General features: G+C 53.3%; 1 protein-coding gene across 2 annotated transcripts in view; it reads right to left on the bottom strand.

The window, feature by feature from the left end:
* Positions 1 to 24,849, bottom strand: part of JDP2 (Jun dimerization protein 2) — a 38,314-nt gene that overhangs the window by 4,915 nt on the left and 8,550 nt on the right. The window contains exons 2-4 of one of the 2 annotated variants that reach the window (XM_080807520.1): positions 23,665 to 23,888; positions 16,864 to 17,001; positions 3,271 to 3,375 (exon numbers count right to left, since the gene is read on the bottom strand). In XM_080807520.1, the coding sequence (XP_080663646.1) occupies positions 3,271 to 3,375; positions 16,864 to 17,001; positions 23,665 to 23,865 (444 nt within the window). In that variant the 5' untranslated portion in view covers positions 23,866 to 23,888. The remainder of the gene's footprint in view (positions 1 to 3,270; positions 3,376 to 16,863; positions 17,002 to 23,664; positions 23,889 to 24,849) is intronic. The other variant, XM_080807521.1, reaches the window with a different exon arrangement.

Consider the following 24,849-nt stretch of genomic DNA (forward strand, 5'->3'; position numbering starts at 1 on the left):
GCTGCTGTGGGGTTTTGAGCAAACTTCCAGCCCTCTGAGGCTCCGAATCCTCGCCAGAGAGTGGGGGCTACCTCACCACCTTCAGGGTCGTGAGATGGAGCCCCATGTTGGGCCCTGTGCTCCGTGGGGAGTCTGCTTGGGATTCCCTCCCTCTGCCCCTTCTCTCTCTCTCTCAAATAATAAATAAATCTTTTTAAAAATAATAAATGAATAAATTGCAAGAGAATTCCTCAGGTCTGTGGACATTGGCCATCAACACAGCCATCTGTGTCTGTGTCTTAAACCTCACACCCAACTCTGTTTCCGAGGCCAGAGGGGAAGAGAGGAAGGAGCACGGGAGGAGACGGGGACTGGGCTGGGTCCAGACAGTCCTGCCCAAGCCTCCCTCCCAGACCCCGAGACCACCAGGGACACCTCCATAGCCAAGTAACTGGCCTTCCCACTGCCCCAATCCTTGTTCCACGCTGCAGCCGGGGGGATCTTTCCAAGGCCTGTCCCTCTCCAACGGAAACCTTCCATTGCTCTCCATGACTACATAATCCATCATCATAACGGGGACACTTGTGAGAATGAAAGCGGGAGCTATTGATAAATAGGCCAGGACCAGAGGCATAAAGGGGAATTGCCCTAGACTGTGCAGCACAGAGGATCACCCTGGGTAGCGAGGACCGGGAGCTGCCTGTCCCTCCATTCTCCCCCCTGTACTCTACATTGTACACTGACATGTTTTTCAATTCCGTAATCACATCCTTAAACACCGCCTGCCTCTAGCCTTTGCTTGCACTGTTCCTGCTAAGCCCCTCCATCCCCATCCTTCATCTCGTTAGCGCCTGTGCCTCGTTTATGTCTCGATAAGCAGTCTTTCCTCCGCGGAGGCTAGGCTAGGACCTCGCGGCGTGTTCTGTCAGCGCGCCCGGCTTGCCCAGTACCAGACGCAGCGCGCATGACCGGTCCCCACTCCCATCTGCTGTCCCATGCAGATGTCACCTGCTTGTCTGCTCCACAGCGGGTACCCGCTACACACTGCATGGGAGGAGGGAGGGATGGAGAGCTGGAGGCAGGGGTGGAGGGATGGATGGATAAACAAAGGGATAAATGAATTCCAGCTCCAACACACTTGCCAGCAGTGTGACTTTGGGAAAATAATTTGACCTCTTCTGAGCTCTATGTCAATCTCTACAATGGGGATAACCAATGTTTATCTTACTGGAACGTTATAAGATTAAACGAGGCATCTGAGATGTCTGCATACAGTAGGTGCTCAGCAAATGTTCCTAGAACGTGAAGGATAGCGAGCAGCATTCATCGGGCGCCCTTCACTGCACCAGTGTGTGTTCACTTGGCATATCTTGCCTGCTAACGGGCTGACGAGCCCTGGAAGGCGGGCATCTGGTGTGAGACTTCTCCACTCCCTGCTATGCCCTGCCCAGCTCTCCAGGCACTCAGGGCTGGAAAGGAGGTGCGGGACCCTCCATCCGTCTTCCGGCCTGTGGGAAACCTGTGCCTTGGAAGCTTCTTGAAAATTTCCAGCCTAGTGTTGGTCCACCATCTCTTCCAAGAAGGCTGCCAGCTCTTGGAGTCTAACTCCGACATGCAATGGCCATTTGCCTATCCCAGATACTCACAGCCCGCTGGTGTACACATGGCCCCATGCTGTCTACACCTGTGACCTCAGATTTTCTCTCTGCTTATTGCAAGCATGAGAAGAAACCCATATATTCCTCAGCATCGGAGAAAACCGAGGTCACGTGAGCCTTCTGTCTCCAGCTCCCACAGGAGAGACTATGTCTGCTCCTTCCTATGTGTCCCCCATGGCAGCTGGCACAGTGCTGGGAACTTAGTACATGTCTAAAAATGTCTGTCAATGAATCAACGACTGAGTGAAAGAATGAACACACGGATGGGGCGCCTGGGTGGCTCAGTGGGTTAAAGCCTCTGCCTTCGGCTCAAGTCACAATCCTGGGGTCCTGGGATTGAGCCCTGCATCGGGATCTCTGCTCGGCAGGGAGCCTGCTTCCTCCTCTCTCTCTGCCTGCTTCTCTGCCTACTTGTGATCTCTGTCTGTCAAATAAATAAAAATCTTAAAAAAAAAAAAAAGAACGAACACACGGATGAATGAATGAATGCATGAATGAATTACAGCTAGCAGAGCAGAGTGTTAACAACAAATGCTCTGAAGTAGCCTCAGGCTTGAATCTCCGTTCTACCACTCAGCTGCTGAGGGTCCTGGGCAAGTAACTTAACCTCACCGTGCCCTAGTTCCCCCATCTGTAGAGAGACGATAATGAAGGCACCGACCTCACACAGTTATCATGCCAACGAAGAGATAACACACTCACAGGACTCGGCACACTGCCCAACCTTACAAATGTTAGCAAAGGCTGCTACCTGCTGCATCCCACAGAACAGAGCCGGACCCACGGATACTGGTATTACTATCATTACATGGTAATGAACAAGCGATCCAGAGTAGGACGCTGGAGACTACCAGCCTGGACTGATGAGCATTCCTGGTCATGTCCCTTCACCGACATCTATCATTTTTGAGACATAGCAAAAGCCTAACAGCTGAGACTCTGTGGTTGGGGGGGCGGGGGCTAGTATGGAGAACAAACACCCTGCTTGGCATGGTCCACGCGAAAGGGTCAGGACCCGCTTTGAGGGCCTGGGCGGGGGGTGGGGGGAGGCGACCCCCTCTGGTGGTCTTGCAGGTGCAGAGCTGACCTCTGGTTCCTGGGGGCAGAGGTTTGGGGGTCCCCTGGTGGGGGGGGGGGGAGGCTGAGGCCAGCCAGATGAGATGCAGGGCTGGAAGAGCCCCCAGCAGCTCAGGGTGCCAGGTGCCTCTCTGGTGCTAGGAGACTCTCCAGGTGCCAGGAACACTGCTCCCAGCTCAGCGGTTGTCGCCCTCATCTTTAGCATACGCCCTAGACGACTTTGGCAGCCACCAGGGTTTCGAAATGAGTAGGCACCGTCCTAGGCCATGTGGGTCAATCAGCACCAGGTCTGATCTCATAGAGGGGACTTGGCTCCTCCCAGCTTCTCTGGTCTTCCGGGGATCTGGCTGGGTGGGATCTGAGGCCGGTGGCCCTGGGTTGACTTGGGTTGGGGAAGGGGCACTGGCTGGGAGGCAGGGAAGAACCGAGGGGTAGCGGCCGTGGGGACAGATGCCAGCAGGTCCACCCCGATCCCGCAGGCTTTGGTGACAAGCTCGCTCTGAAGAACGAGACGGGCACCCCAGCCCACCCTCCCCAACCCCCCTGTCCCGCTCACCCGCTGCAGAAACTCCGTCCGCTCCTTCTTCTTGTTCCGGCATCGGGCTGCTGCCACTTTGTTCTTCTCCCGGCGTCTTTTCCTCCGCTCCTCTTCTTCATCTAGCTGTGAGGGCACAGAGCCGCCGGTCAGACGTGGAGGCAGGCCTGGAGGACAGCGTCCCTCCTGACACACACAGACAGACGGACCGTCCCCCTCCTAACTCACGTCTCGGCAGAAAGTGAGCCGTCCCGGCCTGCCAGCCCGCCGGCTTCCCGGCTGGTGGGATGGAAACGTCTCCTAGCCGGCCCACGGATCCTTCTGGAGCAGGTGGGCAAACCTGGGAGGGGTCAGTGGCCCTGGAGGGCAGGGCTGTCGGGTTCTGCCAGAGTTCAGGAGGCTCCGAGCCTGGCAAGTCTACTCACACAGAGGTCTCCTGCCCAGCCCAAGCCTTCTGGGCACTATTTTCCAGGCCAGTGGTTCCCAGGCACTTCCTTTAAAAAATGCCTTGGGCATGAATGCAGATTTCACATTCTACTCCCACGTACTTCCACCTCCCCGGGCTACCCTCCCTCCTGGTCCTTCCAGAGGCTCCCATCTACCTCCTGGTGCTCTCAAACAGATTCCCCAGTCTCCTCACCCAGCTCTGACTCTTTTCCTGTCTTCTGCACACTCCTCCCCTGACACCTACCTGTTGTACCCCAGGATCCCAGGGCTCCCCAGAGTGCCCTGCACTGGACACAAGCAGAGGGCCTTCCTAAATCTCCAGCTTGGCTTGCTTCTCCCCTGGGACACATTAGAAAGTTCCCCACGCATAAGACAGGGCCCATTAAATGGGAAGGTAGCAATTCACAGCCCACCAACCCTGACTGTCAGTGGAAGTTTCAGGTTCTGTTGTTTCCTTAGTTATAACTACAAGAGCTGCTCTCCCATGCCTTTTTGTTAAATGCTTCCCACACGGGTCATGCTAGCCTCACAATCAATGAGGAAGGTCCTATTGCGGACCCATTTTACAGCTGGTGGGACTGAAGCCCAAGGCTGTCCAACTAAGAAATGGCAGAGTTGGGATTTCAACTCGGATTTCTCTGACTTCAACCTTCCTGCTCTTGACTGACCACGGGCCCCACACAGCCCCATCAGGATCAGTTGGATGCGGTGCCTCTCGCTGCCTGTTAGCCACCAGGAGGATCTGGAGGACACACGGGACCAGTTGGGCAGGGGACAGCCTAGAGTCAGAGGCCACTAGAGAAGTCGTTGGATTGCTCTGGGCTTGCCAACTCTCTCACTTCTCGAGCCAGTGGGGGTGAATCTGGCAGCCTGAGGCCTGGAACAAGGTCTCAGCCCACAGGGCTCTGGGCCAGGAAAATAAACAGCCTCTCTCCGTGCACTCCCGGCATGCTCTAGGAGCTGAGGACCCAGAGCCTGGCCGGAGACCAGCACCCACGGCCGTCGGCACAGGCCCTGGTGAGGCAGCCCTTTCTCCTTCTCCACCACCTCTGAGCTTTTCCCTGACCCACGCCCACCCCTCCTGGGAGGCTGGCCGGAGAGGTTCCTTGTCAACACCGCCACACCCAAGCACCTCCCAGCCCCTTGGCCTCCCTTGAAACAGAACCAGAAGTGACAGCCCCTTTGGCTGACCTGCATCTGGGAAAATAGAAACCCGGACAAAATCGATTCCACCCAACCTCAACCTCACCCCCAGCACCGCCGAGGTAACCGTGACGACAGGCAGAGGGAAGGAACTGGAGGAAGTGGCTGGCCGTGCAATCTCCCCTCGGCCGGGAGGGTTTGCCCACAAACTGCCGAGGTGATGTGTGCAACCCGGGCAGAGTGCGGGGCTCACGGGGCCGGGGCAAGCCTGGGTTCTGGCAGGGAAGCCACTTCCCAGGAGACACAAGCTCTGTCCTCTAAGACCCCGCTCCCCACCCCAAACCTGCACTGAGCCAGACGCAAACGGAAGCTGCTCCTGCCACAGATTCGAAGGGGCTCAGTGCTGGGCATTTAAGAGCTCAGCTGGCCCAGGCTGATGCCCACATGGGGGGCTGCTCCAGCCTCCCTGTCCAGCCTCATCCATCCCCTCCAGCCATCACCCTCTCTCCAAATGTCTCCCCCTTCTCCAGGCCAGCTGGGCCCTCCTGAGATGACCTTCCTTTCCTCCTTGAACTCTTACTCGACCTTCAAGAGCAAATGTCACCTCTCCCAGGAAGGCTCTTCTGAATCCCCAGACAGAATTAACTGCTTTGTGCTGCCACAGCACTGAGTACCCCACTGTAAGAGTCTCCCTCACATCCCGTCATATTTGTCCTCCCCACTAGGCTGGGGGATGGGGGACCTGAGCAGCCCCAACACCTGGCCAGAACACGGCGCTTCATACGGGCTCAGCAAATGATAGTCGAATGAATGAAATAAAAGATGCCAGGCAAAGACGGCACAGGCTTGGATTCCAGAATTATAAAAGCGATTTATTGCCTGTGTTTGTCTCTGCATAAGCTTTTCCCCGGTGCTAGTAAGGAGCCTTTTCCACCAGGGTTTGGCCTCTTTGGTCTGCCTGCAGGAGGCCAGCAAAGCTTGAGGGTTCAGTCCTGTCTTCCCCAGAAGCACGTGGACCACAGAGCCTCGATCTGGGGCAGGCACCTGATGTGTACGGCGGGTCTGCACAAATCCTGAACAGGCCCTGACACAGTCTGGGCTGGGCACTGAACCTTAACCCCTGCTAAAGTCCCACGGCCCCCCAGTAGCCTCCAAGCCCACCCCCCAGGGTTCTCCTGCATCCCTGCTCCCCCTCAGCTGACATCTCCCAATAAGGCCAGAAATGGCCCCGAAGCCCCACGACCACACCTCCCCCACTGACACCGCACGGCGTCTTCCCCAAATCCTCCCGCCGCTTTGCAAGAGCCCTCCGGGAACACTTGGAAAACGGCAGCTGAAGTCCTGCCAGAAATAAGAGGGGAGCTGGACAGTGCCCTCAGCCTTCTCTTCCCCACGGGCACTCTGTGTCCCCTGCCTGGGCCAGAAGGGAGACCGCCCTGCGCTGCTGCCACGGCCTCCACCCTCCTCCCAGCCTTCCCTCCCCACAGGTCAAGGCTACTTCCTGCTGCTCCCATGTGCCCCAGGGTCTCTCAGGCAGTTGGCCGGGAGGGGGTGAGGCAGCAGACAGCGTTCTCGCCACTCACAGTTCAGCCCTCTAAAACTGGAACCCCAAAATGGGGCATGACGATTTTGTTTTCTGCAGATACAGCTGGAATTTACTAGAATATTTAAGAGGGAGGCAGCTGGACACTCAACACATTTAAAGACCCAGGAGATGGGTGCCTTTTCTCAAAGTGAGCTCTGGCTCTCGCCAGTTCCCAGGAAGGCCCAGGGCAAAGCTGTTGGTGTTCTGGGGTGAGAAGCGAGGGGTACCCCTGTGCCACACCTCCCGTTGGAGGGACAGGCTCGGGGACCCATGGCCGAGAGGGTCCTCCTGCCAGGCAGTGCCTCCTCAGAGAGGCCGTCCGCAGAGCTCTGCTGTGGGGCTGGGGGCCGTGAGCCCCTGACCACGGCTGACGGGACGAGGTGTGAACGGCTGACCAAGCTGGGCTGCGTTCACTCCTGGAAATCTGAAATCGGGCTGCTGGGCTGGGGGGGCAGCCAGCTTCGGCCCCGGGCCCTGAGAAGCAGAAAGACCAGGCCGCTGATGTTCGGAGACGAGCAGAAACCAGACACCCTGTGCCGGGACAGTAACAAACGCTCAGCCAGAGAGGAGCATCAGGGAGATTAAAAGAGGGAGTGGGTGACAGAGAGGAAAGCAGAGCCAGCCCCCCCCAGTGCGGCCAGGGAGGCGCCCAGGACACACAGAGAAGGAGGCGCTCATTCTCGAGCTCACGCAGGCCCAGGGCCGGCACCCGAGACTGACTGCCTCCTTCAACGGCCTCTTGCAGGGTATCCTGTTTGCCTCACCCCGTCCAGGCCCTGAGAGAGAGAGAGAGGGAGCTCCAGACAGAGAAGGTGACGACAGAGATGGAGAGGAAAGAGAGAAACCCAGAGACAAAGAGGCAGAGCCTTTAGAAAGAGGAACACAGAGGCATGAACAGAGGTCGGCGGTTCATTCAGGCCGAGAGGACAGACAGAAAGCACATGCGGAGAATCCTCTGGATTCCACCCCTGGAGGGGCCCTTGGGTCCTGCCGCTTGGGTCCCTGATGCATACCCCTGAAACTATGCTGAAAAATTCCTCCTGTGGCCTGGAGGGAGTTTGAGAAGGTTTTCGCCTCTGGGACACCAGGGTCTCTTCCTTAGGAAATCAGGTGATGCCAGATGATAATGGAGGAGCAGAAGGTGTCCCCCAGGGATTCGGGGGGGGGTGGTGGTGGTGGGAATCACTGCTACCCAGGAGCCATGCTTCTAGAACACTGAGAATATGGCAGAGCTGGGATGCAGAAGGACTTGAGCAAACAGAGGTGGGTCACCTCAGCAGGCATCAAATCCTTGGGCCTGGAAGTCCCAGTAGGCTAATGGGTCTCAGGAGACCATCTAGGACAGTCCTGTTACCCTCCCCGTTTTTACAGATGAGAAAACAAAGATATCAAGGCTGCCTGAGGGGCAGGGACGGCTTCAAATCCAGGCCTTTCGGCCTCAGGGCCCAAAGGCCCTCAGGGCGCCTCCTGCTCTTTGAAGGACTGGTGGTCTCGTCACGGCCCCCCTGTCCTTTCTACTCCCCCTGTCCAGCTCTACTCCGCTGGAGACCGGACGGTAAAACTTCCGGCTCTGAGGGCCATGACTATGTTGTTCTCTTTCCGATTTGGGTCTTTTAAAATAAATATAATTCATTGCACAAGGAACGCTGGATGGGTCCCGTCCAAGCTGACTGGCTTTGAGGAGGGGCCCCCCTCCACTCCCCTCTCTCAGGCCATGTGGCTTTCACGTGGTGGCAACCTTCGCCCAGACTTGATTTTGAATTCTGATATTTCATAAGCATTTCCAAAAATATATCTGGCAGGGCCCACAAAGAGATAGGACGAGAAAGAGCGATGACGCTGTGTAACCCGGAGCACCGGACACATGGCCGCTCTCCCACGGACGGAGCAATGAAGGCGAGAGCAGTCACGCAGGGGACAAGCAGGATCAGGGCGGGGGGACCCAGAACAAGCCCCCAGCACTCGCCAGAGGGCTGGAGGTCTGAGAGGCCGTGTCGTGCGCTAGGAACCATAGCACGGACAGAGAGAAGCAGGCCGAGTGGAGACTCAGGGCATCAGGGCAGTCAGCCCGGCCTTCAGGGCCTCCGAGGCCTGTGTGCTCCTGGGCAAGTCTGGAGCCCAGACTTGAGCCCAGACGTGGCCTCTCTGAGCCTCTGGGTCTCCCCCGTGCAAGGAAAGCACTGAGCACTACACCCCAAGCGTGTAACAAGGACTGAGTTCCAGTCCAGGGCCTGGGACACAGGAAGTGTCCGCCACGTGCCAGATCTCGGGCCTGCCTTCCCAGGTGAGGTAGGGAGGCAGTGCTGGCACAGCCTGGGGCACACCCACCCCTCCATGTGGTGGAATCTGGCACAGGAGACCCGAGGGGTGGGGACGTGGAGGGAGGCTGGGGGGTGCTTCAAGGCACACAAGCTGTCTGGAGCAGCCCTACAGCCTCCACGTCGAGCCCCGGCCGGGCCCACTAGGGTCCCCCCCCAACAGGAGCCACACGGCACGGAGGAGCCACATTTCAACACCAGGGACCCACGAGCACCCTGGGAAGTAAACACCCAAATACCAAACATACCAGACATTCCCCCACATAAACACGGCTGCTCCGAGCCCGGGCTGCGGTTCCTCGCCACTCCCCTGTCCAGCCACGCATCCACACACAAAGCAGGGCAGTTCAGGGGCAAAACCTTTGCAAGCCAGTAGGGCCAGGCCCACAGCCCTCCTCCTCCACAATTCCTCCTCCCCGGGGGAGGAATGAGGAAACCCCGGGGGCCTCCGTCCAACACCCTGGCTGACCCCACCACCCCCACCCCGCAGGGGCCAAGCCCCCCTTCCCATCAGCATCTCTCCAGGGCCCGAGCCGCTGGAAACCTTCTGCCCTCCTCTCCTGTCTTCTCCAGCAAGCCTCCCCCTCTCTCAACGGCTGTAGTCTGGACGTCAGCTGTGAAATCCTGGGCAGGGTCGTAAGAGAAAATTCAAGCCAAATGGTCAGTCTAAGGCTCGAGTTGCAAACTCAAGTCACCTCCAGGGGCCAAGCAAGGAACCATTAGTGAGGGAGGAGGGCTGGATGGGGCTGGGGTCTGCAGACAGGAACAACCCAGCTGGTCCCACACCGGTCGCATGGGCTCAGCATGGACAGATCTTTCAAGTTTTCAACGCTTGCTGAAAATATGAGTTTTTAAGTAAAATCTTCCAGTTTTCAAAGTTGGCAACAAATTCCATCTTGAAAAGAACACTTTGAGGGCTGAACTTGTGTGGGCAGCTGACTTAAGGACCCCCAGCAGGGGACAGACCCCGGCAGGGTGGGTCCTCAGACACCTGTTTCTAGTCACCGAGATGTCCCACTCCATGACTGTGGGCCAATCAATTTATGTCTCCCGTCCTCTGGCTCATCTTTAATAAACACAATATCGCCTACTTCTCGCTAACCTTCAGACACCTTTCTTTACAAGGGGGGCTTTAGGGGCATCATCTCACAGGTGAGGAAACAAGGCTAAGTGTCAGCCCAAGGTTGCCAAGCCAGGAGCAGACAGGGCTCCGAATCCATGACGTCACACTGCCTTCTGACTGTGGGCTGGAGTCAAAGCTCCCGCAGGTGGCAGCCAGCTCTGACGTCCCCGGGTTTTTACTCACCCAACCTTCAAGAACAGTATAGGTCTGACTGAGGGAAGAGGGAGGAGGATGTGGGAAGACACCTTTTCCCTTTTAAAAAGTTTCAGAAATAGTCACTTCACAGACTCTTAGAGCCAGAAAGGGGAAACCCCTAAGCCAACCCCTGCATTTTATAGATGTGAAAACTGAGTCCCAGAGAAGGGAGTGTATTCCTCCAAGGCTCACGCTCGTGGGTAGAGCCTGGGTCCTCACAGACAAGTCCAAAGGACGCTGCTTGCTCAGCTACCCCCTGCCCCGGGGGCCCTCTGGCTCCACCTGACTCCCTCTTTCTAGAATTCTCTGTGCTCTGGAAGAACAACACTGACCTCGTCTGTCCCCCTTCTACTTCTCTGGCCTCTCCTTTTCTGTCCCTTGCCAGGACCTTCTTCCTGTCTCCTTCAGGCTGATGTCTCCCAGGGTCCCACCCCTGGCCTGTGGCTTTTCTCACTCCACGTGCACCAGCCACGGATCACTGTGCTTTCGACCACCATCTATGTACAAATGCCAACCAGATCTCTGGCATCACGCTGAAACATCCAGCTGCTAGTCTGGGTGTTCAATCTGGATGTCCCTCAGCCCCTCAAAGTCTTTATCCTTGATTAGCTACTTCCTGTCTACTCTCTGCCCCAGGCTGGCACCGTGGCCTACATGCTCACTGGACTGAGACATTCAGGCCTCCCCGCTCACTCATGTGTCCTTCTCTTTATGTCCAGTTTTGGCTACCCAGGCCGTCCCATTCTACATCCTGAATCCTCCTTTTCCCCATTGCCACTTTCCAGGCCTGCCTTCCCCCTCTCTCTCCTCGACCTCCTAAGAGGCCTCCTGACCCTGCACAGCCATCCTCCCTCCCAGCCACCGGAGGGGAATCTTTCGAGAATGCAAATCTGATCCAGTTACCGGTCTTGGGTCCTCATTACCCTCAGGATAGAGCTCAAGCTCTTTAATGTGTCAAGTAAGGGAGGCTTTGACTTGGCCTCATGAACTCTGGTCTCAGCTCCCATCTGTCCCCCCACCCTCCATGTTGCTGCAGCCCTGACCCTCTCCATACCCCACACTCAGTAGGCCACATGCCTTTGCTGTCTCCTTGGCTTCCTCTCGCCCTGTACATTCAGCTCAAGCACCACCACCTACAGGAAGCCCTCCTTGGTTCTCATCCCTTCCAGGCTGAGGAGGTGTCCTTTTGCTCTGGGCTCCCATAGAACTCTGAGCTTATCCTGGCCCCTGTCGTGCTGTATTGTGACCTTAGTTTCTGCCCCCTCCACGAAACTGGGAGTTCTGTGAGAGCAGAACACGTGTCTCGTTGGCTTTCTGTGTGTTCTGCACTTTGCTGCATTCGTGGCCACCGGGAGTGCTCACTAAATGTTTGCTAAAAGGAGGCCTGATCCACAGAGCTGGTGACCTGGGCGAGACTCCTCACGCCCATTCTGTGCCCTCTCCACTTCAGCCCGGATGCCCCCACGGCCAGGCTACGTCAAACACACCCACCTAGGAGCAAATCCACATGGTGGGTGCCGGGCTCACTCAAAGCATCAAACCAGCCCAGCCAGCCACCAGGTGAAGGCTCCGAGTGAGCAAGAGCTGCCAGGGCCAAGGCCTCCACCTGCCAGGATGACTCACTCGGCTCCGCTGGCTGCAAGCGCAGGTGGGTAGGCACCCGCTCAGCGCACTCGGCGTCCACAGGAAGTGGCGGGGAGTGGCGGGGCTGTAAAGTAAGCCTCATCCTGAGGTTCCGGAACTGAGCAGACCTAGAGATCCTAGCACCCTGCGGCACCCACAGGCCAGGAAGCTCAAGTTCAAAGAAGGCGAGGAAGTCCACCTCCGTCCCCCGGTCAGACGGTGGCAGGACCAATCCGAACACCACCGCTTCCTAAACCCCTTCTAGAGGGAGGGAACGCTTTCTTTTTGTACTGAAAGCCTGACGCTGCTGCCACTGTTGGGGCATCAGAGCCCACGGGGGGGGGGGGGGCGTTTAGGGCTGGGTGGGGGGATCAATCCCAACTGAACTGACTTCTCAGTCTCCTCACATCTCAGCAAGACAAAGCATCCCCCTGACCTTGGCCCTCCCAGCCCCCTGTCCTCAGTAAGAACCTTCTCCTGGGTTAAGAGAACCCGGAAAACAATAAGCTGCTGAGGCTTGGGGCTGGTTTCTATGAGCAGAATAGGGAAGGGCCATTCTCTCAGAAAGCAGGGAGAACAGCCCGTTTCCACTGCTAAGAAAAGACAGCATTGTGTTTGGAACAAAGCCTGAACAAGCCAGCTGGGCAGGGTGACACCCATTTGTGGATGGTCCTGCGGAGAAAAGTACAAACGCTGTTCCTGCAAAAGGGAGCTAGGGGCCAGGAGACACAGGAAAAATCACCTTGGCCGGGACGGAGAGCCTAGCACTGAACAGAAAGGAGCTGACGATTGCCAGGAAAACCTTTTGCTGGAGAAGAGCTATTTGAAGAATGATGGCTTTTGTTGAAATACGTCTATTTCGGGCCTGTTTCATATTTATGGTTTGGTGAGGTTTCGTTTCCCACGAGGCCATCAATCAATTTTCTTGCCCAATTGACATTCGATTCAAAAGATGAGAAAGGGAGAGAAACAGTGGTCCCCACAAGACTCTCCCCACCCCCAAAAGACTGGTAAGGAGCAGAATATATCTGGCAGGGAAAATCAATGTTCTCAAAAAGAGTTAATAATACAGTTAAAACCGATTCTTTAACAACAGCAATGTAATATGCCTTGATTATACTGGGGTTAAAAAAAAAAAACAACCCAAAAACCAAAAAAAAAAAAAAAAAACACACAGACAAGAGCTCCTGCAAAATGACTACCTACAATTAAATGAAAATGCAGTTGTTGCAAAGAATTTTCATGAGCAGAGCTGTTCTCAAAGTCCCGAGTTGACCAAAGTAGAAGAACGTTTCAAGTACCATCATCCCATTAAAGCCTTGGAAGTCATTTGTCTTTCATCATGAAGGTGAAAATCAAGGTCCTTGGCTTAATTATTCTCCACCAATGCTGTTCGGTTTCATCTGTATGCAGGGTGTGCAGCTAAAACACGGATTTCAGCCAATTTCTTTCAGGCATAAGGCATAGATAACAGACAAATCACTGAGCAGAACAGGCGACCTCTATTTTGCGGGTACTGAACTCTGGCTAATAAAAATCCCACCCAGGTGACGTGGCCAGATGAATTCACAGCCAGGGATGCCTGGCCCGGAGGATGGGGGGGTTTCACCATGGGTGATATATGTAAGGAAATGGATGCAATAAAAGTTGAGAGATGGGGAAGGAAGGGCTTTGCAGCACGCAGGCAGGTGGAGGTGGGGGTGGGGGTGGGGTGGAGCCAGAGAGCTCCCCCAGCCCCAGGTTCTCAGACCAAAGCCCTGAGAACTCCAGCCAGGTACAGCGATGAACAGCTTATCTGATCTTCCCTCTGAAACTATAAAGCAGCCGGCCTACTGACAAACTCTGCAGCTTCATTAATTCAGAAATCCCTTAGGCTGTGAATGCTGGCAGCGGGGAGGTTCTCGATACCTGGAAATAACTGGTTTGGAAATGTCTGCAAACTCAGAAGGCAGCCCTGCCTCACACAAAGTCAGGTGCCGCACACATTAATGGACAGATGATGGCGTGCAGGTCCCTCCAGACAGTTTGAGATCGCTGTCGAGAAAAACGTGTTCTTAGACCCTCGTAGGCATTCTCAGAGAAAATCATTGTCAGTCAGAGCTGCAAGGGATACTAGGGTCATCTAAACCTGCAGAGAGGGCGCCTGGGTGGCTCAGCGGGTTAAGCGTCCACCTTCGACTCAGGTCATCATCCTGGGGTCCTGGGATAGTGTCCCATGTCCGACTCCCTGCTCTGTGGAGAGTCTGCTTCTCCCTCTGCCCCTCCCCTGGCCCCCACTCGTTCTCTCAATCTCTCTCTCTCTCTCTCCCTCTCTCTCTCAAATAAATAAATAAAATCTTAAAAAAACAAAACAAAAACCCTGCAGAGAGCATCAGAATGCCCCGGAGGGCTTGTTTCCTCCCAGATTTCTGGACTCCACCTTCTAGAACAGCTGCTTCAGTAGTCTCGGAGTGAGACCCAAGAACTTTTAACGTGCTCCCGGATGCTGGTCCACTGCTCTGCAAACCCCACTTGGAGTTGCACCAATGTGAGCCAGTGGATTTCAGATTGGTTTCGGCAGCAGAAGTCTCTTGCTCAGATGATACCACACTATACTAAACAGACACAGGCGGTATTTTATTAAGGGGCTCACATTGTATCACAGACTTACTGTAGTCATCCAGTGAGAACAATAAGGTGTGTTGTGATTGATGTAAAGCCTTTCGCTCAGAGGTCATGGGGAATAGCTACAGATTTCTGACAGCCTCAGGATCCAAGTTATTCCCATCTCGTGTTTCCTTGCACACGCAGATCAGTAATTACCAGGGGCATGTGTGTGAATACGGACACAGGTAAATCACACTGTGTCAGCTTGCCCTGCACACCCATCAGTTAAAGAGGAGTAGCAGGAAAAGCTCTGTTCTGAAGTCTACACAGAGTCAATTAACCTGGCAGCAGGCATCGCCCCCGTGGTGCTCCCCAAAGCGTTAGATTTGATAACTAATAGGTATGAGCATGTGTGTGGATCTTGATTTTTAAAAAGCACAGAATAAAATTATGCTTTAAAAGTGACTTAACCTCTCAAAATCTCAGTTCTCTCACAACGAATGGCACCAATAACACCCACCCGCTGTACGGTTGTTAAACAGATCAAAAGAGATGATGTCTACAAAAGCAGTTTGCAAACGATAAAGTGCATTGCTCACGTGAGCCTTCTATCCTGAACCCAGATGCCCTCACTCCTTCAAAGACCTGGGCCGGTTTATATCGCACCAGAGATTTCCACCAACGGCCACAGGCTACAAGCACCTGCTGGCCCCACCCAGACCAACTGAATCAGTCTCTAGGCTCCATTCATGTCAATATATATATATTTTTTAAAAACTCTCCAGGGGACTCTAATGAGTAGCCAGGATTACTCCATATTTCCTCCCAAGTTCCATACAAAATCCTGCCAGATTCCTCTCGTTGCTTCTGGATGGCCCCTAGCAATAAAAAGGAAAAGAGGAGAAAATGCCCCTAACAAGATCCTGGTTTTTTCACTGCTGTTGGCTTAAGAGGGGGTTTTAATCACTATAGCTACGAATTCTGGAGCCCGGATACATGTCAGGCCATTTACATGATTATGTCTTCGAATCTGCCCCACACCTATGTGACATAGATATTACCTTTCCTCATTTTAAAAGCAGCTTTATTGAGATAAAATCCACCAATTTGCCCTCTTGAAGTCCACAACTTGATGGCTTTCAGTATATTCACAAAGTTGTGTGACTATCACCACCATAAATGTCAGAGCATTTTCATGAACTCCAAAAGAAACCCCATGCTCCTTACCAGCCGCTCCCCACCTCTCCCATCTCCCCCAGCGCCAGGCCCCAGGGATGGTTCTCCTTGCCATCTCTATGGATTTGCCTATTCTGGACATTTCCTATCAATGGAATCTTGCAGCACGTGGTTCTCTGTGACTGGATTCTTCCACTAAATGTAATTGTTCTCAAGTTCATCCATGTTGTAGCAAGTATCCATATTTTATTCCTTTTCATGACCAAGTGATAGTCCACTGTACGGGTAGATCATATTTTTTTAATCTGTTCTTCCACTTATGGACATTTGGGTCGTCTCCACTTTTGAAATATTGTGAATAATACTGCTATGAACATTCATGTACAAGTTTTTGCATGGACATCTGCTTCTTTCTATTGGGTACCTATCTAGGAGTGGAATTTTTGAGAACTATTTTCTGAAGTGGTTGCACCATTTTATGTTCCCACCAGCAGAGTATGAGGATTACAACTTCTCCAAAGGGTCACTAATATTTGTTACAATTTTTTTGTTTTAGTATAGTCATCCTAGTGGATGTGAAGTGGTCTCTCAGTGGTTTTGATTTCTTTGATGGCTAATGACGTTGAGCATCTTTTCTTGTGCTTCTTAGCCATTCATGTATCTTCTCTGGAGAAATGCACATCACCCATTTTTATTATTGAGTTGTAATCGCTCTTTACATATTCTATATACGAGACCCTTATCAGATCTTTAATGTGCAAAACTTTGCTCTCGTTCTGTGGGCTATCTTTTTACTTTATGTCCCTTGAAGCACAAAAGTTTTTAATTTTGATGATGTCAGATGTACCTATTTTTTATTTTGTTGCTTGTAGTTTGGTGTCCTACCTAAGGAATCATTGCCTAATCCAAGCTCACAAAGATTAACGGCTGTTTTCTTCTAAGAGTTTTATAGTTTTAGCTCTTATATTAAGTCTTAGATCCATTTTGAGCTAATTTTTGCATCTGGTGTGAGACAGGGGTCTGTCTCCCCCATTTATCCAAAGGCAGAAACTGAAGTTCAAGTGCCTAGTAACCTCTCCAGAGCCCAATTGTTCCAACGCAACAGTCCTGCTTTGCTACAATGCCTCCAAAGAGCCAAGTTTTTCTATTGGTGCTGGCTGTGGGGAGCGGCAGGAAGAAGGGTTATGGAGCCAAACTGTGTGGGAGCTTGTCATCCAGAACATGCACCGGCACCGCGCTTAGCGAGGGGGAACCCTGCAGCCATAGCCACTGAGCAGAACACACAGAGCCCCAGCACAGGGCACAATGTGCACAGCCTCAAGGGGCTGCTAAACCCAGAGGAAGCCCATGACCTGACTCCCAGCACCTCCGCAGCCTGCCCAGATCTGCCTGTAAGTCCCAGGTCTCAGAGCTCCAACCTCAGGCCAAGTGGTCTTGTGTCTTGGGGACGTGGTAGAAGGGAGAGCAGCTTGGCTGGCTCCAGCGTTGTTCAGCCAGCGGAGCTCACCGGCGAGATGACCCAGTTTCCCAACTCTGAGTCCATGCTGCCAGTGGACCTGGGGACACCAAAGAAAGACGGCCAGCCTTAACAGAAGAGGCCACTTTGTACGGCTGCTAAAAAAACTGATGGCTCACGGGACTCCAGCAATGACCTTAACACCACAGGAAACAAGATAAGGTCACACAAAGCAGCTTAGGAGAAGAGAGGGTCAAAGGGCCTTCTCATTTACAGTTTGCGATGGTAACCAAAACTGGGGGCGTGACACTTGCATGAACAACCAGACACGGGAAGGTCTGCTTGCTTCCCCGAAATCCAGGTCAAAGGTGCAACACACTGGAAAGGCCAACGCTGTCAGAACGTGTGGTGTGATTCACTGCACATGGGCCGCAGCCCCTAGAAGAGGCAATTTGCAATCATATTGTGCTGGAGTCAAGGTCATCGTTCTACACCGCGCCTCAATTAATCTTCATGATGCAATTTGGTGAGTATGAGTTTCCTCTTTTTATAGAGAAAGAAACTGATGTTCAACAAGACAGCCGACCTGTCCAAGGTCATATGGGGAGTGAGCGAAGGAGCCAGACTTCGAACCCAGAAGCCTGAGCCCAAGTCCGGAGCTCTTTCCAGGCTCCAGAAGCAGACCCTCGGGTTAGGAAGCCAGGATGGTGTCCTGCACCCGTGACACCTGGGACCTCCACACATTCGGGCCACTCACCACATCCAAGGGCAAAATACCCTCAAAGAAATGAAAGCCCAAGGAACAGTGTTGGAATCAATTAAAAAAACTAACTCGCATAATTAACACCTTGGAAAAGTGAAGCACATTCCTGTCTTATGTTTGTTGTATATCTTACTGAGCGCCCGGCATTACGTGAGACCCTCCAACTGCATTCGTTCATTTGCTCATAAAAGTAGCCCCAAGGGGCGAGTACTAAGATTACCCCCATCTTGAGGCAGAGACTCTAAGAAGGCAGCACAGGACTCCCTGCACTTTGCAGAGGTGTCTGATTTCTAAGGACACACAGATGCAGCCATGTCCCCACCACCATTTCTCCAAGGGACACTGCCCTCAAACGACAGCAGCTGTGACCAACCGATGAGGTGAACCCAGAGCCTCAGAACCCTTGTGAAGGCTTGGGGTCCTGCATCCAAGGGTACTCGGTAACACGGGGGCCAACGATAAAGACATCCAGAGCGGCCTTTAGCGATCACTCGCTCTCCCTCAAATGAAACTATTAAAGGAAATAAAAAAGCTAACGGCTCTTGACAGCGTGCTAACAAAGCGACGGAACTAAAGCGGAAAGTCAGGATTTCAAAGATGAGCTGGGAGATTCCTGTTCCAAGAAGGGACAGATTGGATCTCTCTGCCAAACAAGTATGAGACAGAAAAAGTGTCTGAGTCAGGGGGAAGACGGCCAATGCTATTTCAAAGAGCCACAAATTAAAAACCAATTATGCAGAGCTTGCTAAAAAATGTCAGTGGGCTGCTTTTATGTTTTAAATCACTAAAAACACAAGCGTGCTTACGCCAACGTTTACCCAGCACATCAGATGATTTGGGGTAACTCTGTACATGCTCAGGCTAAACACGGGCGAACAGTTTGGTGCACCAACTCTGGGATGACCACCTGTGGCAGAGGATGAGTGCAACTTCCAAGACCACCCAGTAGCCCACAGACTCAGATTCATACTTCATCAGTGGTGAACAGCCCCAAAGTGTTTTTGGGGGGCCCCTGGCAGAAGTTGGGAAATGACCAGTGTGAAATTCACAAACGGCCAAGTCTTTCCTGCTCTGAGAATGACAAGGACACGGACCCAGTCTCCACGTGGAAGGTGTGCTGGAAAGACAGCCCAGGAGGGGATGCGCACCCTGATTCCTCAAGGTGAAGCCCTCGGAATGCCCCCAGACAAAGATCAGAAGAGCCCAAGGAGAGGTATAAACAGTAAAAGGTCCCCAAGTGTAGCTGAGGAATCTCTGAACCTACTAAATATACAGATTCCGTGGACTCTGCTCTCATAGCTTCTGAGTCCATGGGCCGACGATCAGGCCTGGGAATCTGCATTAATCAAGTTTCGCAAGCAGTTTTGATGATTAGCTAAGTTTTAGAAACAGTTGGTTTGATTTTCATGATTTTCTTTCTTCCTTTCTTTCTTTCTTTCCTTCTTCCTTTCTTTTCTGCCTAAAATCCCTAAAGTCCAGGAATAAAAAACAAATGGACAATGCTTGGAGATAAGAACTGAGAGATACAGCAATCAAGAGGTAGAAAGTTTTAGGGACTTGCTAAGTTGACATAGTTAATTAACATTTAAACCAACAAGCACGTATCAAACATATGATCTGTGCAAGGGACTGCACACAATGTGGTGGAAATGAAAGGAAATGTAAGATGTCATCCCCGTCTTTGGGGCCTACACACAGGACACACACTCAAAAGCAGGCTGTGTGGAAGGCAACAGGGAGTAGTGGAGACTGTGGCAAACTAAAGGCTTGTGCTAATACAGTGAGCATTTGCTACTCAGTTCTAGCTTCTTGGTGCTTATGAGGGTGTGGGCCTGGACTGACCAGATATTCTGGGTTTGTTTTAAAGGAGCCAGAAAGTCCACATTTCCTGGCTTTTAAATCTAACAACACATTCAATTTAAAAAAAAAAAAAAAGGCAAGAAAGAAAACCACACAGTCAGGGCCAAATGAGATTCATCCGTAGGCTGACTCTTGCCCATGGAATGACAGTTTGCAGCCTCTTTCCTAAAAGGTCATCCAGTCCAAACCCCATTGAACTTGAATGTCCTCCAGGGCCCTGCAGAGTGGACCAGAAGGTGAGGGGTCCCCTCTAGCAGCTTAAGTGTGTGTGTGTGCCCTCATGTGTGCAAGGGCGGGGCTTCTGGTCTCCCGCTGTCCCTGCTGGAAATGCATTCCAGGCACAGAGGCAGGGTGTGGGCCCAGCGGCCCACTCAGAGATGCCCTGGGGAGGGCTAAGATCTTCAGGCCAATAGGGGCTGGTTGGCTGAGGAGTCCGGCTGGAAGGGGCTACAGAATGAAATGCCAGAGAAGACAACTCTGCAGAAAGCTAGAGAGCACAGCTGTCTTGAAAAGGACTGTTGGAAAGGCAAGAAGAACAAAGAGGCTAGGGAGAAGCATCAACTCTAGAAATCCCATCCCCCAGAATATGACATCTCCAGAATCCCCGGCCAGCCATCCAAACGAGCCCTCTGGCCATTCTCCATGTGCTTGCTCGGCTGAATTTGTCCTCACAATACTGACCACGACCTGACCTTTTACATCACACACTACTTCGCCTATTTGCATTTCTGGGTGCCCCCGACTCTGATGTACAGCTCCAAGAGAAGGGGGCTTCCTCCACTTTGTTTATGGTTCAGTTCCCAGTGCCTGGCACAGGGCCAAGCACACAGTAGTTGCTTAGCACTATCTGCTGGACCAGCAGACTGCAGCCAAGCTCTCGGCACAAAACAATTCAAGTGTCAACCACATAATAATAACAACATCAGCACAAAGCACTCTATCATTTACAAAACCTGTCGTTTAACTTAATTCCTCCGATGTTCCTTTACCGAAATGCTTTGTGTGTTTGGCCACGGCCCAAGAGACCACTGGCCTCTGCAAGGCAGACCGCCCGCCGGCCAGCTCGGCCAGCTCTCTCTCCGGGGCCTGGGGGACAACAAGGCTCCAGAAGTGCAGGGTTCAGCACTAACAGGGCTGTGCATTCAGAATGATGGAGCGTGGCGGGGGCTGGGTTCATCTGGCCTCCCCAGCCTGACAGCGGGCTGATTAGACACGTGTAAGGATGTAGAGAGCCGTGGGGCGGGGGAGGGCAGCACAGTCTAAGGTTAACACTCTGGCTCTATAAAGTCCGACCGCAGGGCTGACTTCCCAGCTGCATGGCATTGGACCTCATCTGTCATGCGGGCACAAACCACCATCACGGTAACAGTCACTTCTAAGGGTTCCACGACACTCTTTATTTTTTTTTTTAAGATTTTTAAAATTTATTTGACAGACAGAGATCACAAGGAGGCAGAGAGGCAGGCAGAGAGAGAGGGGGAAGCAGGCTCCCCGCTGAGCAGAGAGCCCGATGAGGGGCTCGATCCCAGGACCCTGAGATCATGACCCCAGCGGAAGGCAGAGGCTTAACCCATGGAGCCACCCAGGTACCCCTTCCTTGACACTCTTGACAAAGAGCGCCTAGCACCGCACCCAGCCCGGGCCCCCTCTCCAGCAGCTGCAACAGCGCCTCAGACAGCCCCAGCTCCGCCACTCTCCAGCGGTATGATCCTGGGTGTCTCCATCTCTTCCTGCCTGGACCTCAAATTCCTCCACCTTCAAACAGGGTGAACCCAATCGCCAGGATCGGGGAATGAGGAATCGGCAAGATCATACGTTCAGTACTTAGCACAGGGCCCGGTGCAACTTAAATGCTTAATAGTTGTGAGCTAGTATCTCACTATCCCTCAAGAAACGTCTACTAGTCTAAAATGCCAACGTGAAAAACCCTCCAAAGGCAGTTTGCCATGTGCAAAGAAATCGTCGGGACAGAAGGTTCTCCAGTGGCAAGTTTCTCTCCCCACCTCCTTTATTTTTCCGTTGCTCTAAGAATAACCCTCCCCCAACCTTAGGTCTGCCCTAGGAAGCATTTGGAGGTCAGTTCCCAGTGCGGGGCTGAGCTCGCTCCACACCAGCGCCGTCTGCAGGGCTCCATCTGCCTCTTCGCCCCCACGGGGCTGCAGTCTGACAGCGAGGGAGGGGACATGCAAATACGCCCTAAAAACGGCTTGTTATTTTCACGGCCTGGCTGTGCGCGTTTGTGGGGGCCTGTGAAGACAGCACGTCACTGTCAGGTACAAGGCATATGCCACCAATCTGGGGGAGGCTGTGAAATGTAAAAATACCCAACCCAAATAAAGCCCTTTTCCAAAGAAAAAGAAAGCTCCTTGGGTGCCCTCTGCAGAAAGGGAAAGGGGTGGTAACTCAGCCCTGGGGGCAAATCCCCCGCTGGGCCAGCCCTGGACCAAGGCACCTGGCTCTTCACTGGTCCCACAGCCTCGGCGCCCCAGTGAAACTGCTCAGCTGCTGCTTTTCAGCAGCAATTATACTGTGGAACGACCCAGAAACGGATGCTTTCAAGTGATGAGCCTGGGAAAGGGAATAGCAAAAAGACCAAAGACGAGGGCCCTCCATAAAGAAAACAGAGCACTAAAAAAGCCAGGAAGTGCTATTAACGGCACGTTGATTTACAAAATCAACTCAGAATACTGTAATTACCGTCAACTTCCATCCCCTATTTAACAGGCTTTGCCGGGCACCCACAATGGGCACCCACAATGCACCGCATCCAGGTGTCTCCTGCTCCAGGGCGAGCCAAGCAGTTAGGGTAAATGGAGGCAGCTTGTGCTAACAAAAGCAAAACGAAAAGGGGACACAAAACCAAGGACAATAGGGAGGGGTGGGGGCCTGCGGCAAACTGGAGAGAGGAAGGAGGTGAGGTAGAGCTCTCCATTCCATGTAGCTCTTGCCAGGCACAGTGGGGTACCGTGTGACCAGGTCTCCCGAGTTTGTAATCAAAGATTAAAATCCAAATTTCCAGGTGAAATGTTGGTTCAGGTTTCTTTTCAAACACTGTGCGGGCCAAACCAAACACCTCTGAGAGCCAGATCCAGACCGCAAACAGCCAGTTTGCCACCCCTGACCAAGCCCCGGGAACCCCTCTTTGCAGTTTTGATGGCACTCCTGGGGATTGGGAGGCAGGGGGAGCAGAGCAGTAGCATAATAAACCCAATGCAGTACCCAGACCCCCGTCCCCACTCAAGAGTCCCTCCCTCCTCAGTGTCCCGCCCTCTGAGCTCCAGGCGGCAGGAGGGACCCACATCCAGGGGCACCGTTGCCTATGAAGAACCTCACTGGGGCAGGTCTTGGGACTAACGGCCACCCCTGGGGACGTGGCTGGGGGCGTGTCCTGCGCAGAGGCTCACCCACGCTGAGGACTTCTGCTTCTCACCAGTCCCCAGGGAAACGCTGCTCTTCTGCAAAGAAGGCTCATGGGAACTGTGCCTCAAGGGACCCGAGAAGGCAGCACTTCACCTGCGGGTCCTCTACAAACATCATCCGAAGCAGATGGAACTGAGTGACCGTCGCCATACCCCGTCTCCGGCAGCTGCTGGGGAACAGATTTCCCACACACTGTCCCCCAGTGCCTACCTTCAGCTCTAGCCTGGGGCCAAGACGGGTAGAGGCAGGGAGGTGCCTCACAATAATAATTTTTAAAGGTAGTCTCCAATTGGCATTCTCTTGTATAGCTTCCAAAGCATGCGCGTGTGCCCACGACCTCCCCCGATGGTCCCAAGAGCCCAGAGAGACCGCCAATACATTATTATTCATTACTGTTATTATTAATCACTCTTCCTTTGCCTCCGGGAGAACCAGACACAGGTTCAGCATCCTGCCGGAGCCAGACCTTCTCAAACTTTAACACGTCCGTGAATTCCTCGGGAGAGACTGTTAAAATGCAGATTCTGAGGCAGAAGTTTCTGGAGAGAGCCTGAGCTGCCGCATCTCTAACGAGCTGCGGGGTGACATAGATTCTACCGGTCCTCAGACCCCACGCAGAACAGCAACGCTCAGGTCCCTCAGCGAATGCGGGGCTGGAGCTGGGGCTGTAACCCAGGCGTCTACCCTCGGAGTGCACTTAGAGGAACAAGGCTTGCTCACCTCACTTTTCACGGGTTGGGGCCTCTTGCCCAGCTTCACCTCCAGGAAGTGCAAGGGGGCGATCATGGCCCCAATGTTGCGGATGTCGGCGTATTTCAGCTCCTCTGCAGTCAGAGCCGAGCTGGGGAGTCCGGTCAGGGGGCCGAGCCCTGGCAGAGAGCCCGCAGTCACAGAAGGGTCTGGAATCTGCCCAGGCATCATAGCAGGAGGAGCGGCAGCCCAGCCTGGAGTGGGTGGGAGAAGATTAGGACACGCGCCGTCAGCCAGGCTTAAGCCCCCATGCCTCGCCGGGGGCTCTTCCTTTCTTTCACTAATGTTCCCCTGAACCCCTTTTCCGCCTAGGTGCTCCTCCTGCCCTTACATCCATTCTGTGATAGCGGAGAACTCTGATCAGTTAGTTCCCACCACAGTTATTCTTGGCACTGAAGGCAATGCTTAACCCAAGCATAGGCCGCACTGACTCAGTATTTGCTATGAGCTTGGCACTGCGGTAATCCTTCCAGTAGCCCCACGAGACGAGGTCAGATCCATTACACAGATGAAGAAGCCGAGGCTTAGGAAGAGAATTCGCTCAAGCTTGTACACCGTTAAAACTGGAGTAGCGGGGATTTAAACTGCACCTGGCTGCCTCTGAAGAAAACGGGTTAGTTACAACAGTGGGATCTCAGGCCCCGGCACACCTGTTTGAGAAGGAGCTATTTTTGCTCTGGTGCGGTGCCTCCCCTCAGATCACACACCCCGCTCTGCATCCTTGTTAAGACACCCTGAATACGAAATGAAGCAAGTTCAAGGTAAGCAGGCAGGTGAGTGTGTGCGTCTGGTTTCTATGGGGATAATACAGAGGCAAAGATGAAATGCACTAGTGTGTGCCTGCCCAGCGGAGCCTGGGGTTAGAAAAGTCCTCCTGGTCTCTTTATTCTCCAAGCAAACACATATTCTGGCTCTGCCAGACCCAGAACGTGTATAAAGGAAGACAGCTGCAGGCATGAGAGAAAGACAGAAGTCAGACAGGTCAACACCAGGGAACTCTCATTCCTTCTCTCTATGGGGAGAAGCTTGTGGGTAAGAAACGGTCACTTCAAGACACAGATAGCAGTGAAGAAAGCATGTCTGCCAAGAAAGCCAGACTCATCTGGTCCCTTCGAGGGCTCGTATCTATCCATCCATCTATCTAGCCACCCAACT

The sequence above is a fragment of the Martes martes genome (assembly GCF_963455335.1).
Source record: "Martes martes genome assembly, chromosome: 7".
NCBI lineage: Eukaryota > Metazoa > Chordata > Mammalia > Carnivora > Mustelidae > Martes > Martes martes.